This window comes from Oncorhynchus keta, chromosome 6 (genome assembly GCF_023373465.1).
Source record: "Oncorhynchus keta strain PuntledgeMale-10-30-2019 chromosome 6, Oket_V2, whole genome shotgun sequence".
Taxonomy (NCBI): domain Eukaryota; kingdom Metazoa; phylum Chordata; class Actinopteri; order Salmoniformes; family Salmonidae; genus Oncorhynchus; species Oncorhynchus keta.
Genome location: NC_068426.1, coordinates 24,014,325 through 24,031,287, shown reverse-complemented (window position 1 = coordinate 24,031,287; position 16,963 = coordinate 24,014,325). Strand labels below are relative to the sequence as shown.

General features: G+C 46.8%; 1 protein-coding gene across 2 annotated transcripts in view; it reads right to left on the bottom strand.

Annotated features, from left to right (window-relative positions):
* Positions 1 to 16,963, bottom strand: part of LOC118385277 (G-protein-signaling modulator 1) — a 66,286-nt gene that overhangs the window by 5,721 nt on the left and 43,602 nt on the right. For both annotated transcript variants that reach the window (XM_052521167.1, XM_052521168.1), the window contains exons 10-11: positions 14,530 to 14,600; positions 14,245 to 14,409 (exon numbers count right to left, since the gene is read on the bottom strand). In XM_052521167.1, the coding sequence (XP_052377127.1) occupies positions 14,245 to 14,409; positions 14,530 to 14,600 (236 nt within the window). The remainder of the gene's footprint in view (positions 1 to 14,244; positions 14,410 to 14,529; positions 14,601 to 16,963) is intronic.

The following is a 16,963-nucleotide window of genomic DNA, read 5'->3' as shown; positions in this document are numbered from 1 at the left end:
CTAACAGCTTATAGACGGTAGGCAATTAAGGTCACAGTTATGAACACTAAAGAGGCCTTTCTACTGATTCTGGAAAAACACCAAAAGAAAGATACCCAGGGTCCCTGCTCATCTGCGCGAACATGCCTTAGGCATGCTGCAAGGAGGCATGAGGACTACAGATGTGGCCAGGGCAATAAATTGCAATGTCCGTACTGTGAAATGCCTAAGACAGCGCTACAGGGAGACAGGACGGACAGCTGATCTTCCTCGCAGTGGCAGGCCACGTGTAACAACACCTGCACAGGATCGGGACATCTGAACATCACACCTGCGGGACAGGATGGCAACAACAGCTTCCCGAGTTACACCAGGAACGCACAATACCTCCATCAGTGCTCAGACTGTCCGCACTAGGCTGAGAGAGGCTGGACTGAGGGCTTGTAGGCCTGTTGTAAGGCAAGACCTCACCAGACATCACCGGCAACAACGTCACCTATGGGCACGAACCCACCATCGCTGTGCTCTTCACTGAAGAGTCACAGTTTTGTCTCACCTGGGGTGATGGTCAGATTTGCGTTTATCGTCGAAGGAATGAGCGTTACACCAAGGCCTGTACTCTGGAGCGGGATCAATTTGGAGGTGGAGGGTCCGTCATGGTCTGGGGCGGTGTGTCGCAGCATCATCGGACTGAGCTTGTTGTCTTTGCAGGCAATCTCAACGCTGTGCATTACAGGGAAGACATCCCCCGCCCTCATGTGTTACCCTTCCTGCAGGCTCCTCCTGACATGACCCACCAGCATGACAATGCCATCAGCCATACTGCTCGTTCTGTGTGTGATTTCCTGCAAGACAGGAATGTCCGTGTTCTGCCATGGCCACCCGAAGAGCCCGGATCTCAATCCCATTGAGCACGTCTGGGACCTGTTGGATCAGAGGGTGAGGGCTAGGGCCATTCCCCCCAGAAATGTCCAGGAACTTGCAGGTGCCTTGGTGGAAGAGTGGGGTAACATCTCACAGCAAGAACTGGCAAATCTGGTACAGTCCATGAGGAGGAGATGCACGGCAGTACTTAATGCAGCTGGTGGCCACACCAGATACTGACTGTTACTATTGATTTTGACCCCCCCACTTTGTTCAGGGACACATTATTCCATTTCTGTTAGTCACATGTCTGTGGAACTTGTTCAGTTAATGTCTCAGTTGTTGAATCTTATGTTCATACAAATATTTACACATTTTAAGTTTGTTGAAATTAAACGCAGTTGACAGTGAAGGAGTTTATTTATGTTTTTTTGGCAACTTTTACTTTACAACATTCCTAAAGAAAATAATGTACTTTTTACATACATTTTCCCTGACACCCAAAAGTACTTGTTACATTCTGACAGGAAAATGGTCCAATTCACACACTCATCAAGAAAACACTGCTGGTCATCCCTACTGCATCTGTACTTGCGGACTCATTAAACACAGATGCTTCATTTGTAAATTATGTCTGAGTGTTAGAGTGTGCCCCATGGACAATTCTGCTGTCTGGTTTGCTTATTATAAGGAATGTTAAAGGTTTTTTACTTTTACTTTTCATATTCAAGTATATTTTAGCAGTTCCATTTATTTTATTTTTATTTCACCTTTATTTAACCAGGTAGGCTAGTTGAGAACAAGTTCTCATTTGCAACTGCGACCTGGCCAAGATAAAGCATAGCAATTCGACACCTACAACAACACAGAGTTACACATGGAATAAACAAAACATACAGTCAATAATACAGTAGAACAAAATAAAACAAAAAAGTCTATGTACAGTGAGTGTAAATGAGGTAAGATAAGAGAGTTAAGGCAATAAATAGACCATGGTGGTGAAGTAATTACAATATAGCAATTAAACACTGGATTGGTAGATGTGCAGAAGATGAATATGCAAGTAGATATACTAGGGTGCAAAGGAGCAGGATAAATAAATAAATACTGTATGGGGATGAGGTAGGTAGATAGATGGGCTGTTTACAGATGGGCTATGCACAGGTGCAGTGATCTGTGAGTTGCTCTGACAGCTGGTGCTTAAAGCAAGTGAGGGAGATATCAGTCTCCAGCTTCAGAAATGTTTGCAGTTCGTTCCAGTCATTGGCAGCAGAGAATTGGAAGGAAAGACTACCAAAAGAGGAATTGGCTTTGGGGGTGACCAGTGAGATATACCTGCTCGAGTGCTACAAGTGGGTGCTGCTATGGTGACCAGTGAGCGAAGGCGGGGCTTTACCTAGCAGAGACTTGTAGATAACCTGTAGCCAGTGGGTTTGGCGACGGGTATGACGAGTATGAAGCGAGGGCCAACCAACGAGAGCGTATAGGTCGCAATGGTGGGTAGTGTATGGGGCTTTGGTGACAAAACAGATGACACTGTGATAGACTGCATCCAGTTTGTTGAGTAGAGTGTTGGAGGCTATTTTACAGATGACATCATCGAAGTCAAGGATCGGTAGGATGGTCAGTTTTACGAGGGTATGTATGGCAGCATTTACTTTTGATACTTAAACCAAAAACATTTAGACTTTTACTCAAGTAGCATTTTACTGGGTGACTGACTTTTACTTGAGTCATTTTATATTAAATCTTAACTTTTACTCAACTATGACAATTGAGTACTTTTTCCAGCACTGCATCTACATAATTTTGGTGATCTGTGTGTTGCATTAAAAATCAAGTTGTTGTTGTTTAAGTTGTTCTGAAACCTTTTCCTAGCACTTTGGACACAATACGCCTTTGGTACTGCCTGGAATAGCGTACTGCCTGGAATAGCGTACTGCCTGGAATAGCGTACTGCCTGGAATAGCGTACTGCCTGGAATAGCGTACTGCCTGGAACAGCGTACTGCCTGGAATAGCGTACTGCCTGGAATAGCGTACTGCCTGGAATAGCGTACTGCCTGGAATAGCGTACTGCCTGGAATAGCGTACTGCCTGGAATAGCGTACTGCCTGGAATAGCGTACTGCCTGGAATAGCGTACTGCCTGGAATAGCGTACTGCCTGGAATAGCGTACTGCCTGGAATAGCGCATATGTCACGATTTCCGCTGAAGTTGGTCCCTCTCCTTGTCCGGGCGGCGTTCGGCGGTCCAAGTCACCGGCCTAATTTTCCTTTGGTTTTGTCTCGTCTTCCATCACACCTGGTTCCAATCCCATCAATTACATGTTGTGTATTTAACCCTCTTGTTGTAGGTGCTTGTGCACGTCTGTCCTGGTGTGTGTCGGGTTATATACCCATGATTTGATTGTTCTGTTTCCCGGTGGGTTTTTTTGTGTTATTAAACTGCGCCGTTTGGAAACAGTTTTTGCTCTCCAGCGTCTGACTTCTCTGCCGCCAGTACGCACCACTAACAGCATAACAGTGTTCTCACAATCTGACCAATTATGTCCCTCAGTGCTGAGAATGCCCTACCTAGGGTTTATACCTTGGCCTAGATCTTCAAGGTTGCTCAATCTGTCACCTGACATAATGTAAAAATAAACCTCCTTTCTTGCCCACTCTAAATTTCACATGAATAACGAAACTAGACCTTTCAAAGCTATCAACACCTCAGTGTTAATATGTTGATGAATATGTTACAAATAATGTATACTGTTATAACGAGCTAATTACAATGTAAATATGATTATTCATCACTATTTACATCACTTTTGTTTATTTGGGTCAAACATAGCACAACCTCTTTATACAGTACACATAAATTATCCAGAATCAACATCCCAGTACTACAGTATAGCCATCTCCAATTTCCACCCTCAGGATACATTAACATGATTCTCTGCACTGAAGAAGTGTGTGATCCTGCCTTCATGTTGATGATAAATGCTTTGGCAGGTTAATGGTAGACATCAAAGGCGGTAAACCATAGGACACATCATGGTGGTGTTATTATCCCCCTGGATGTCATACCATAATGACACCCCATTATGGCACAATCAACACCAAGCATTATCGGCAAACAAATCGAACTGGATACACAACGTACAATCCCATTACGTTCTGGTAGCAAATTAGATTGACTAAACATTTGCTTTGATAATTGAAAACCTTTAAAACTCAATTTGGTGCAGCGTGATATAGACAAAGGGCAACTCACAGTGAACAAGGGCAACTCACAGTGAACAAGAACCAGAATCAGGTCAGAGACTAGAATGTTCATTTGTACGATACAACAGTGATATTGCTATAGGCGGTCACATTTTCAGCAGCAACTTTTCTTGTGAAAACTTCATAACAAAATTAGACTATCCTTCAAACGTTGCTTTACTGGGTATTATAAATGCATTTAAATGTGTCTGACTCTCTGGCAAAGCAAAAAAAAACAGACATTTAGGCTAACACTTAGTGTTGCTATCTAACTAGTCTATCATCCATCAAACAATAATGTTGATAAAGAGTATGAAGTGACTTACCACACAAGCACCTCTCTTTCCGATCTTTCCCTTTCTCTCTCTCCAAGCGCTCTCCCCTTCCCTCACTCTCCACACGCCTGACTCACTCCCCTCTCTTCCCCCACCACTCTCCTCCTTTCCACCCTCCCTCTCTCTCTCTTCCCCTCACCACTTCCCTCTCTCTCCCATCCCCTCGTCACCATCTCTCTCGCTCTCTCTCTTTCCCTCCCTCTCTTCCCCTCGCCATCTCCCTCCCTCCCACCATTTCTCTCCTTCGTCAATTCCCTCCCTCGCCATCTCCCTCCGAATCTGTCCCTCCCTCCCTCCCTCCCTCCCTCCCTCCCCTCCCTCCCTCCCTCCCTCCCTCCCTCCCTTCCCCTCTCCACATCTCTCTCTCCCTCCCCCTCTCTCCCCTCGCCACCTCTCTCTCTCTCTCTGTGCCTCCCCCTCCGCCTCTACCTCCGCCCGCCTACCTCGCCACCTCCCTCCCTTCCCCTTGCCCCCTCCCCCTCCCTCTTCCCCTCCACCTGCCACCTTACCACCTCCCTCCCTCTTCCCCTCGCCACCTCCCGTCCTCTTCCCCTCGCCACCTCCCTCCCTCTTCCCCTCGCCACCTCCTTCTCTAGCCACCTCCCTCCCACTTCCCCTCGCCACCTCCCTCCCTCGCCACCCTCTTCCCCTCGCAACCTCCCTCACCTCTTCCCCTCGCCACCTCCCTCCCTCCCTCTTCCCCACCTCCCTCTTCCCCTCGCCACCTCCCTTTCGCCATCTCCCTCCCTTGCCTCTTCCCTCGCCACCTCCCTCCCTCGCCTCTTCCCTCTCTCGCCTCTTCTCTCTCTCGCCACCTCCCTCCTTCTTCCCCTCGCCACCTCCTTCTCTAGCCACCTCCTTCCCTCTACCCCTCGCCACCTTCCTCCCACTTCCCCTCACCACCCCCTCTCTCGCTACCTCCCTCACTCTTCCCCTCGCCACCTCCCTCCCTCGCCACCTCCCTCCCTCGCCACTTCCCCTCGCCACTCCCTCGCCTCTTCCCCTCGCCACCTCCCTCCCTCTTCCCCACCTCCCTCCCTCCCTCTTCTCCACCTCCCTCCCTCCCTCTTCCCCTCGCCACCTCCCTCTTCCCCTCGCCACCTCCATCTCTATCTCTCGCTCTCGCCACCTCCCGCTCTCGCCACCTCCCTCTCTCGCCACCTCCCTCTCTCGCCACCTCCCTCACTCCCCCTCACCCTTGGCACAGGAAGCTTAATAATGGCCTCCACTTTTGCCATGAATGGTCAGACTTTTCCTTGACCCACTACCTTTCCTAGGTTGCAAGTTATGCAAGATACGGTCATACATCTTGACCCCAAGATGGCCTGCAATACTACCCTCATAAGTACAGTATCTCTTGTCGGAGTGTAACTGGAACGACAATTTGAGATACACTAGGGCCTGTAGCCTTGAATAAAAGTGTCGTGGGAATACTATTTTCTCACCTCATAACGTCATCTTTGTCAAAGTAACACACTCAAACTCATTCACTGGATGAACAGTATCTCCGCAAATAGAAGGGAGAGAGAAGCATATTTTTTCTGTTCAGTAATCATACTGCTTCCTAAACAGTGTCAACTGTAAGAATCCTCTCTCTTTTCAGAGGTCCTACCAACCCGCTCTCCTTTGGGGTCTTCAAAGGAGAGGTCAACTCAGGAGTTCTACCAAAATCCAATCTGGTCTCAGAGCATTTCGTATTATTCTGTACTTGAATCTGAACACTCAATTTAGTATGATATGTTACATTTTGTGTGGTATGTATTAATTTGTGGATGACCATTAGCCAATTCACATTTGATGTTATGAATTACAGTTAGTATTATATGTTACGAATTTGAAAAATGTCCAAAATGTTACCAATTTGTAAAACATACAATAATGAGTTTAAGGTTAGGGTCAGCTAACATGCTAAGTAGTTGAAAAGTTGCTTATTAGCTAAAATGCGAAAGTTGTCTATGATGAGATTCGAACTTGCAACCCCAGGGTTGCTAGATGTTCTCGTTATACTCCCACCCATGCACCTCAACCAACCACCCTACTTTCCTGTTTGCCTTAAGTAAACATACCAAACAGAACATATAATATTTGTGCGTCCCAGATAACATTTACATTTACGTCTCGTCACTGAGACCAGGCTGCAAAGTCAGGACCACACAGAAATGTTTCAGACAGATCAAATATGGTGAGACTACTGACATCCTCCTCAAAACTAGACTTGCTCTCGGCAATCTTCTTAGATATAGCACGTGGAAAAGCACCAGCTAGGAACACTCTAGGGTATTTCTCTGATAACCCATCAGGTTCCTCTACTCTGGCACCTAACAAACAACAGAATTCACCACAATTTTCCCTCCCGCCAAATCATTGCCTAAAATCAACAAGACTCCCTTCACAGGTAGGGTAGGCTTCACTCCAACGACCACGCGACCAGAAACAAGATCAGACTTGAGTTCCACATTCTACAAGCAACCCATCTCCACGCCTTGAACCAACACAGTCACCAGTTGCTGAAGTGTCAAACAAAATGAAGGACTGGGCGGCCCCAATGTCTTCCAGTATCTTCATTGGCTGTTTAACAGCATCACCACTCTGCAGAGATACAAACCCTTCTGAAACAAAGGGTTCATTCAAATCTGATCTTGTTTAGGAGATAAACCAGTCCCAACCAGAGACTTAATGCGCTGGAGGGCTCCCACAAGAAGAAAGCTTTTTCTCTCAAAATGTTGTGTTTCAACTTAGGACAGACACAGAGACAAATATGGCTTTTCTCATAGCAGTTTTCTCATGGCAGTAAAGCCAAACTGGCAAATACCAGTTCTGTCCATCCTTGTCTCTGGGTGCTGGTGGAAAAGACAAACCTTGTAGTGACAGAGGACTTCTCTGGATAGTTTTTTTGTGTAGGGATATTAGTACTTTGTGCCCTGTTTGAAGGTATTTTTAGGTCAACACAAACTCATACTCATCTGCAAGGACTGCAGCTTTCTAAAGCATGATAACCTTGTGCTCATTAATGTAGGTAGCAACCCTTAATTCCTGGTGTTTGTGACGCTCGCTGTTTGGTGCGATGCAGATCCGGTGGTGAGTGTGGGGAAACAGAGGTGACGCAGTCTGTTCTTTTGAGATTTGACAAAGTCATGTTAATATATATGAGTTATTCCGTTAGCGGTTTTGTGCCGAATCCACTGCAGTGTTACAGGTGTCACGTTTATGGGCATGTTGCAGCAGTGTGTAGGAGGGAGATTCCAAGATGTGGGAAGTGTGCAGGAACACATGGAACAGAGGAATGTGTCATTTTGGTGGAAAACATTGTCAACTGTAGGGGTGCCCATGTTTCTGGGGATCAGAGTTGTCCGGTAAAAGAGGCGGGAGGTTGAGGTGGCCAGGGTCAGAGAGGCAGGTTGAGGTGGCCAGGGTCAGAGAGGCAGGTTGAGGTAGCCAGGGTCAGAGAGGCAGGTTGAGGTGGCCAGGGTCAGAGAGGCAGGTTAGCCAGGATCAGAGGCAGGGAGGTGTCCAGGGTCAGAGAGGCAGGTTGAGGTGGCCAGGGTCAGAGAGGCAGGTTGAGGTGGCCAGGGTCAGAGAGGCAGGTTGAGGTGGCCAGGGTCAGAGAGGCAGGTTGAGGTGGCCAGGGTCAGAGAGGCAGGTTGAGGTGGCCAGGTTGGGTCAGAGAGGCAGGTTGAGGTGGCCAGGGTCAGAGAGGCAGGTTGAGGTGGCCAGGGTCAGAGAGGCAGGTTGAGGTGGCCAGGGTCAGGTTGAGGTGGCCAGGCAGGGGTTGAGGTGGCCAGGGTCAGGTGGCCAGGGTCAGAGAGGCAGGTTGAGGTGGCCAGGGTCAGAGAGGCAGGTTGAGGTGAGGTGGCCAGGGTCAGAGAGGCAGGTTGAGGTGGCCAGGGTCAGAGAGGCAGGTTGAGGTGGCCAGGGTTAGAGAGGCAGGTTGAGGTGGCCAGGGTCAGAGAGGCAGGTTGAGGTGGCCAGGGTCAGAGAGGCAGGTTGAGGTGGCCAGGGTTAGAGAGGCAGGTTGAGGTGGCCAGGGTTAGAGAGGCAGGTTGAGGTGGCCAGGGTCAGAGAGGCAGGTTGAGGTGGCCAGGGTCAGAGAGGCAGGTTGAGGTGGCCAGGGTCAGAGAGGCAGGTTGAGGTGGCCAGGGTCAGAGAGGCAGGTTGAGATGGCCAGGGTCAGAGAGGCAGGTTGAGGTGGCCAGGGTCAGAGAGGCAGGTTGAGGTGGCCAGGGTCAGAGAGGCAGGTTGAGGTGGCCAGGGTCAGAGAGGCAGGTTGAGGTGGCCAGGGTCAGAGAGGCAGGTTGAGGTGGCCAGGGTCAGAGAGGCAGGTTGAGGTAGCCAGGGTCAGAGAGGCAGGTTGAGGTGGCCAGGGTCAGAGAGGCAGGTTGAGGTGGCCAGGGTCAGAGAGGCAGGTTGAGGTGGCCAGGGTCAAAGCAGTGCAGAAGATGTCATATTCTGAGGCAGTGAAGAAAGTATGAGGGTGGATCAAGGGTGAGGGATTCTGAGAGGATCCCTGTGAATAGTAGATCTGTGCCAGAACAGAGGGATAGGCCAATGAGTGATATGTTTCAGTAAGGTTGGCTTCTTATCGTTCATAGCAATGGTTATCAACTGTACTGCAGAGATGGTACGTAAGAAAATAGAAGTTGTGGTGGCAGCTGCAGAAAAGTACTTGGGGATATGAGATTTCACTTCAGAAGAGTTACAGGGTGTGTTAGCGGTAGTGTCCAGTCCTCTCAGGCATGGGATAGAATCAAACAGGGATAAAGCATTGGAATAAGGTGGTGGGTTTTAATGAGGGAAGGGTAAAAAAAAGGATATACAGTCATGGCCGAAAGTTTTGTTAATGACACAAATATTCATTTTCAAGACGTCTGCTGCCTCAGTTTGTATAATGGCAATTTGCATATACTCCAGAATGTTATGAAGAGTGATCTGATGAATAGCAATTAATTGCAAAGTCCCTCTTTGCCATGCAAATGACCTGAACCCCCCAAAAACATTTCTACTGCATTTCAGCCCTGCCACAAAAGGACCAGCTGACATCATGTCAGTGATTCTCTCGTTACCACAGGTGCGAGTGTTGACGAGGACAAGGCTAGAGATCACTCTGTCATGCTGATTGAGTTCGAATAACAGACTGGAGGCTTCAAAAGGAGGGAATCATGCTTGGAATCATTGTTCTTCCTCTGTCAACCATGGTTACCTGCAAGGAAACACGTGCCGTCATCATCGCTTTGCACAAAAAGGGCTTCACAGGCAAGGATATTGTTGCCAGTAAGATTACACCTAAATCAACCATTTATCGGATCATCAAGAACTTCAAGGAGAGCGGTTCAATTGTTGTGAAGAAGGCTTCAGGGCGCCCAAGAATGTCCAGCAAGCGCCAGGACCATCTCCTAAAGTTGATTCAGCTGCGGGGTCGGGGCACCACCAGTACAGAGCTTGCTCAGGAATGGCAGCAGGCAGGTGTAAATGCATCTGCACGCACAGTGGAGGATGGCCTGGTGTCAAGAAGGGCAGCAAAGAAGCTACTTCTCTCCAGGAAAAACATCAGGGACAGACTGATATTCTGCAAATGGTACAGGGATTGGACTGTTGAGGACTGGGGTAAAGTAATTTTCTCTGATGAATCCCCTATCCGATTGTTTGGGGCATCGGGAAAAAAGCTTGTCCAGAGAAGACAAGGTGAGCACTACCATCAGCCTTGTGTCATGCCATCAGTAAAGCATCCTGAGACCATTCATGTGTGGGGTTGCTTCTCAGCCAAGGGAAAAGGCTCACTCACAATTCTGCCTAAGAACACAGCCATGAATAAAGAATGGTACCAACACGTCCTCAGAGAGCAACTTCTCCCAACCATCCAGGAACAGTTCGGTGATGAACAATGCCTTTTCCAGCATGATGGAACACCTTGCCATAAAGCAAAAGTGATAACTAGTGGCTCTGGGAACAAAACATTGATATTTTGGGTCCATGGCCAGGGAACTCCTCCGACCTTAATCCCATTGAGAACTTGTGATCAATCCTCAAGAGACGGGTGGACAAACAAACTCCAAGGATTGATTATGCAAGAATGGGCTGCCAACAGTCAGGATGTAGCCCAGAAGTTAATTGACAGTATGCCAGGGTGGATTGCAGAGGTCTTGAAAAAGAAGGGTCAACACTGCAAATATTGACTCTTTATATATACACAGTTGAAGTCTGAAGTTTACATACACTTAGATTGGAGTCATTAAAACTTGTTTTTCAACTACTCCACAAATGTCTGCTTAACAAACTACAGTTTTGGCCAGTCAGTATGGACATCTACTTTGTGCATGACAAGTAAGTTTGCCAACAATTGTTTACAGACAGATTATTTCACTGTATCACAATTCCAGTGGGTCAGAAGTTTACATACACTAAGTTGACTGTGCATTAAAACAGCTTGGAAAATTCTAGAAAATTATGTCATGGCCTTAGAAGGTTCTGATGACACCATACGAGTCAATTGGAGGTGTACCTGTGGATGTATTTCAAGGCCTACCTTCATACTCCGTGCCTTGTTGCTTGACATCATGGGAAAAATCAAAAGAAATTAGGAAAGACCTCAGAAAAAAATCATTGTAGACCTCCACAAGTCTAGTTCATCCTTGGGAGCAATTTCCAAATGCCTGAAGGTACCACGTTCATCTGTACCATCAATAGTACGCAAGTATAAACACCATGGGACCACGCAGCCGTCATACCTCTCAGGAAGGTGACGCATTCTGTATCCTAGAGATGAACATACTTTGGTGCGAAAAGTGCTAATCAATCCCAGAACAACAGCAAAGGACCTTGTGAAGATGCTGGAGGAAACAGGTACAAAAGTATCTATACCCACAGTAAAGCGAGCCCTATATCGAAATATCCTGAAAGGCCCTCAGCAAGGAAAAAGCCAGTGCTCCAAAACTGCCATAAAAAAAGCCAGACTATGGTTTGCAACTGCACATAGTACTTTTTGGAGAAATGCCCTCTGGTCTGATGAAACAAAAATATAACTGTTTGGCCATAATGACCATCATTATGTTTGGAGGAAAAAGGGAGATGCTTGCAACCCGAAGAACACCATCCCAACCGTGAAGCACGTGGGTGGCAGCATCATGTTGTGGGGGTACTTTGCTGCAGGAGGGACTAGGGCACTTCACAAAATAGATGGCATCATGAGGACCGAAAATGATGTGGATATATTAAAGTGTGAAACAAATAGCCCAAAGTTCAAATACCATTTTTATTGACCTTATTTCTGTAGACAAGAGAAAGATTAGCCAGATGAAGTCCACTTTGTCTCCATTTCAACCCCAAGTTGCACAACTGCTATTTTAGTCAGTCATTAAATAACAGGCTTACTTCATACAATGGCTTCCTCGCCCTTTTCCATGTCAAGCCACTGATTGCAACAATTAACAGCATCACAGAACCGGGACGCATGGTTGGCCGCCTCAGATGCCAAGTGACAGCAAAGCACAACCGCTTTGGCTGACGCAGGCCGAGGATGCCCTAAGGATAACGGAAGCACAAATGAATATTGTTGTGAACAATCTAGAGCAGTCAGAAAGGCCTGCAGGTTTACTTTGTGTTATTCCTGGACGCTGATTTATTCTGACGCCATCAGACACAGCACTCCTGTCTCTACCAGGAATTAACCTGGAGATCTAGATTGTCCAATAACCCTCATTAAATCACATCATGTCTCACCTATGGCACTTTCCCTTGCCTCTATAATCATGATGTACATCTCAGACTAAAGGTGCAAAGATGCAAGGACCCTACAGGCTTCAGAAGCGTCTTCCTGACCACCAGCTTTAGTGCGCTAATCACATTTATTTCATTTTATCCGTCAGGTTAGCTTCCATTGATTTTTTAAAAGGCTTCCATTCCTAAAATGCAGAGAGGAAACTGAAGCTTGACTCGGTAGATAATGCCTTTCCGTAAAACACTTTGATACTAGGAGGAAAGTGTCAGATTTAATTAGGGCTTCAAGGAGATACAAGCTACTCAAGAGGTGCTATCGCTACCGTCTCCTAAAGCTAACACACTTCAAGCCATTGTGTCTCTGAGCCCATTATAGAACAAGGCTACACATTGAAAACAATAGTCTTTGTAACTGATGCCTTTTAGTGGAGCTGACATAGGGATGAGTTTGACCATTCTAATTTCCTCCGGTATATTCTCCACGTTAATTAAATGAACATGACTAGTAAACACCAGGCGCATGTTGTTGTTATGTAGGGATATAATGAGGAAGTGAAGTTATACAGTGCATTCAGAAAGTATTCAGACCCCTTGACTTTTTCCTCATTTTGTTACGTTACAACCTTTTTCTAAAATTGATTTAAGTTGTTTTTTCCCCTCATTTACACATAATGACAAGGTCAAAAATCAGGTTTTTAGAATATTTTGCACATATATTAAAAATAACAAAAGGAAATATCAAATTTACATAAGCATTCAGACACTTTACTCAGTACTTTGTTGTAGCACCTTTGGCAGCGATTACAGCCTGGAGTCTTCTTTGGTATGACGCTACAAGCTTGGCACAAGTGTATTTGGGGAGTTTCTCCCATTGTTCTCTGCAGATGCTTTCAAGCTCTGTCAGGTTGGATGGGGAGCGTTGTGGCACAGCTATTTTCGGGTCTCTGTAGAGATGTTCGATCGCGTTCAAGTCCAGGCTCGGGCTGGGCCACTCAAGGACATTCAGAGACTTGTCCCAAAGCCACTCCTGCATTGTCTTGGCTGTGTATTTAGGGTTGTTGTCTTGTTGGAAGGTCTACGTTCTCCCCAGTCTGAGGTCCTCAGCGCTCTGGAGCAGGTATTAATCAAGGAAGTCTCTGTACTTTGCTCCGTTCATCTTTCCCTCGATCCTGACTAGACTCCCAGTCCCTGTCGCTGAAATACATCACCACAGCATGATGATGCCACCACCATGCTTCACCGTAGGGATGGTGCCAGGTTTCCTCCAGGCGTGACACTTGGCATTCAGGCCAAAGCGTTCAATCTTGGTTTCATCAGACCAGAGAATCTTGTTTCACATGGTCTGAGAGTCTTTAGGTGCCTTTTGGCAAACTCAAAGCAGGCTGTCATGTGCCTTATACTGAGGAGTGGCTTCCCTCTGTCCACTCTACCATAAAGGCCTGATTGGTAGAGTGCTGCAGAGATGGTTGTCCTTCTGGAAGGTTCTCCCATCGCCACAGAGGAACTCCCCCGATTGCTCAGTGTGGCCAGGCGGCCAGCTCTAGGAAGAGACTTGGTGGTTCCAAACTTATTCAATGTAAGAATGATGGAGGCCACTGTGGTCTTGGGGACATTCAATGCTGCAGAATTGTTTTGCTACCCTTCTCAGATCTGTGCCACAAAAAAATCCTGTCTTGGAGCTCTACGGGCAATTCCTTCGACCTCATAGCTTGGTTTTTGCTCTGACATGCTCTGTAAACTGTGGGACCTTATATAGACTGGTATTTGCCTTTCAAAATCATGTCCAATTAATTGAATTTACTACAGTTGGACTCCAATCAAGTTGTAGAAACATCTCAAGGATGATCAATGGAAAAATTATGCACTGGTTAACTACATTTTTCAGAACTTAGTTGCAAGAGGCGTCACTGCAGTCCCTGGTTGGAATCCAGGCTGCATCACATCCGGCCGTGATTGGGAGTCCCATAGGGCGGCGCACAATTGGCCCGGCGTCGTCCGGGTTTGGCCGGGTTAGGCCGTCATTGTAAATAATAATTTGTTCTTAACTGACTTGCCTAGTTAAATAATGGTTCAATAAATATTGAAAATGAAAATATGGCTACTCACCGGAGGCGGGACTTGGACTGTGATTTCATCGGCGTCCACAGGGGAGTCAAACCACTGCCTCTCATCTGAGGACTGGCTGTCGGGGTAGCCCTTCCCTCTACTTGGCTGAGACTGCTGACTCTTGGATCTCCGAGATATACTATCCAATTCCTGGCTGTCTCCATTCTTGCAGGGATACCATTGGATTTTCATTGATTTTACATGTGTATGTTGTCATTTTATAAAATGTCAGAAATTAGGTGAGAAAATGAAATCTCAATGAATCGACAAAATGACTGTTTTTACCTTATCTGACGAGTACTTCCACAGTTCGACACTGTCCATACTGTTTCTCTTGGTCATTTTGGGTCTGGCTCCTAGAACAAAGAGGAGAGCAAAAGAGGACATCAAAGCATAAGATACCTGTAATGAATGGGGGGACAGTATTGCCCTGAGGGGGGCTTTAACCCGGGTCACCTGACCCAAGACAAACACCCTATCCACAATCCCACTTCAGAGACATAGTAACACACTAATCAAGGCTAGGATCGTTAAAGTATGTACAGCACATATGTCAGAGTCAAGGCCCGCGGGCCACATCCGGCCCGCGAGAAGGTTTTTTACGGCCCCTGGGATGATCTTGATTTATTATTAGAACCGGCCCGCAGACCGCAGCAAGCCGGCAGCCCGCAGATCTTTTACACGCACCAATACTACATTTCCCACAATGCAACGGTGACGCACCGAGCAGTAGGCTGCTTCATTTCAATATTTATTGGCACAGCAGTTGTCAGCATCACAGTAAAATTAACTTTCAGATACCCATCAAAAATGGCAAAACGGAAGGTGGACACTGAGAACCGGGGTTTCAAACAAGGTGGGAGTCGGAGTATTTGTTCACGGAGGTAGCTGGAAAACCTGTGTGTCTTCTGTGTGGAGAAAGTGTGGCGGTACTGAAAGAGTATAATCTGAGACGACATTATGAAACGAAACACGCGGACAAAAACAAGAATATGGACATGGAACAAAGGCTACAAAAGGCAGAGGAATTAAACGAGGCCTCAAATCTCGACAGGCTCTGTTCAAAAAAGCCAAATCACAAGGCCAGGCTGCTGTCAAGGCCAGTTTTATTTTGGCAGAAGAGATCGCTAAATCAGCCCGGCCATTTACGGAGGGGGATTTCATCAAAAACTGCATGATTAAAGTTTGTGACGAAGTTTGCCCAGAAAAAGGCAACTCTTTTTAAATGTGAGTCTGAGCAGAAACACCATTGCCGAGAGAGTAGACCAGTTGTCCATCAATCTAAAAGAGCAGCTTGTGAAAAAGGGAAAAGATTTCATTGCATATTCCTTGGCTGTGGATGAGAGCACCGACATTTCTGACATTGCCCAGTTGTCAATTTTCATCCGCGGAGTGGACTCCAGCCTAAGCGTGACAGAGGAGTTTTTGGCTTTACGTCCTATGCATGGCACAACTACGGGGCATGATTTGTATGAAGAGGTGTCAAGATGTGTAAATGAGATGGAGCTGCCTTGGGAAAAACTCGTGGGTTTGACAACCGACGGAGCACCTGCGATGTGTGGACACAGGAGCGGACTGGTGGCGAAGATACGGGAAAAGATGCAAGAGGAAAACGCGACAGGTGAGCTGACAGCTTATCATTGTATCATACACCAGGAAGCGTTGTGCGGTAAAGCCTTGAAAATGGAGCATGTAATGAGCATCATCACGCGCACAGTTAACTTTATCAGAGCCAAAGGTTTGAATCACCGCCAGTTCAAGGCATTTCTGACGGAGTTAGAAACGGAGCATGGTGATTTGCCTTATCACACAGAGGTGCGATGGCTAAGCCAGGGAAAGGTGCTTCAAAGATGTTTCGAGCTTCGTGAGGAGATTTGTCTGTTCTTGGACAGCAAAGGGAAAGACACAACACAACTCCGAGACGAAATGTTTCTGTGTGAAATGGCTTTTCTGTGTGACATTACGAGTCATCTGAATGCAATGAACTTGCAGCTGCAGGGTCGGGATCGTGTCATCTCTGATATGTACAGTACAGTGAAGGCATTTAAAACCAAACTGACTCTGTGGGAGACGCAGATGCGGAAAGAAAATTTGAGCCACTTTCCCAGCTGCCAGACCATGAAAGAGAAGCTCTCTACCAGTGCGTTCCCGAGCGCACAGTTGGCTGATAAAATAGGTATGCTTGCCGCTGACTTTCGACGCCGATTTGCTGACTTTGAAGCACAAAAAAGCAGGTTGGAACTGCTCGGTAACCCATTTGCTGTTGACGTGGAAAGCTCACCACCAAACCTCCAAATGGAGTTGATTGACCTCCAATGCAATGATGCACTGAGGGCAAAATATGCGGCAGTGGGTGCTGCGGAGTTCGCCCGTTTCCTCCCCGACACAATGCCCCAGCTGCGCATCCAGGCTGCTCAAACGTTGTCTATGTTTGGCAGCACATACCTGTGTGAACAACTGTTTTCTTTGATGAACTTGAACAAAACATCACACAGAAGTCGACTTACTGCTGAACACCTCCACTCAATTCTGAGGATTTCCTCAGCTCAGAGCCTTACCCCGAACATTGATGAACTTGTGGAAAAGATGGGACACCACCAAGTATCACCCTCAACCTCAAACAAGTGAACATTACTGTGCAATCACATATTTAGAGTTTTTACTCAGTTCAAGTTTAAAAGTTAAAGTTTAATATTTGTTTTCACTGCATGTTACTTCT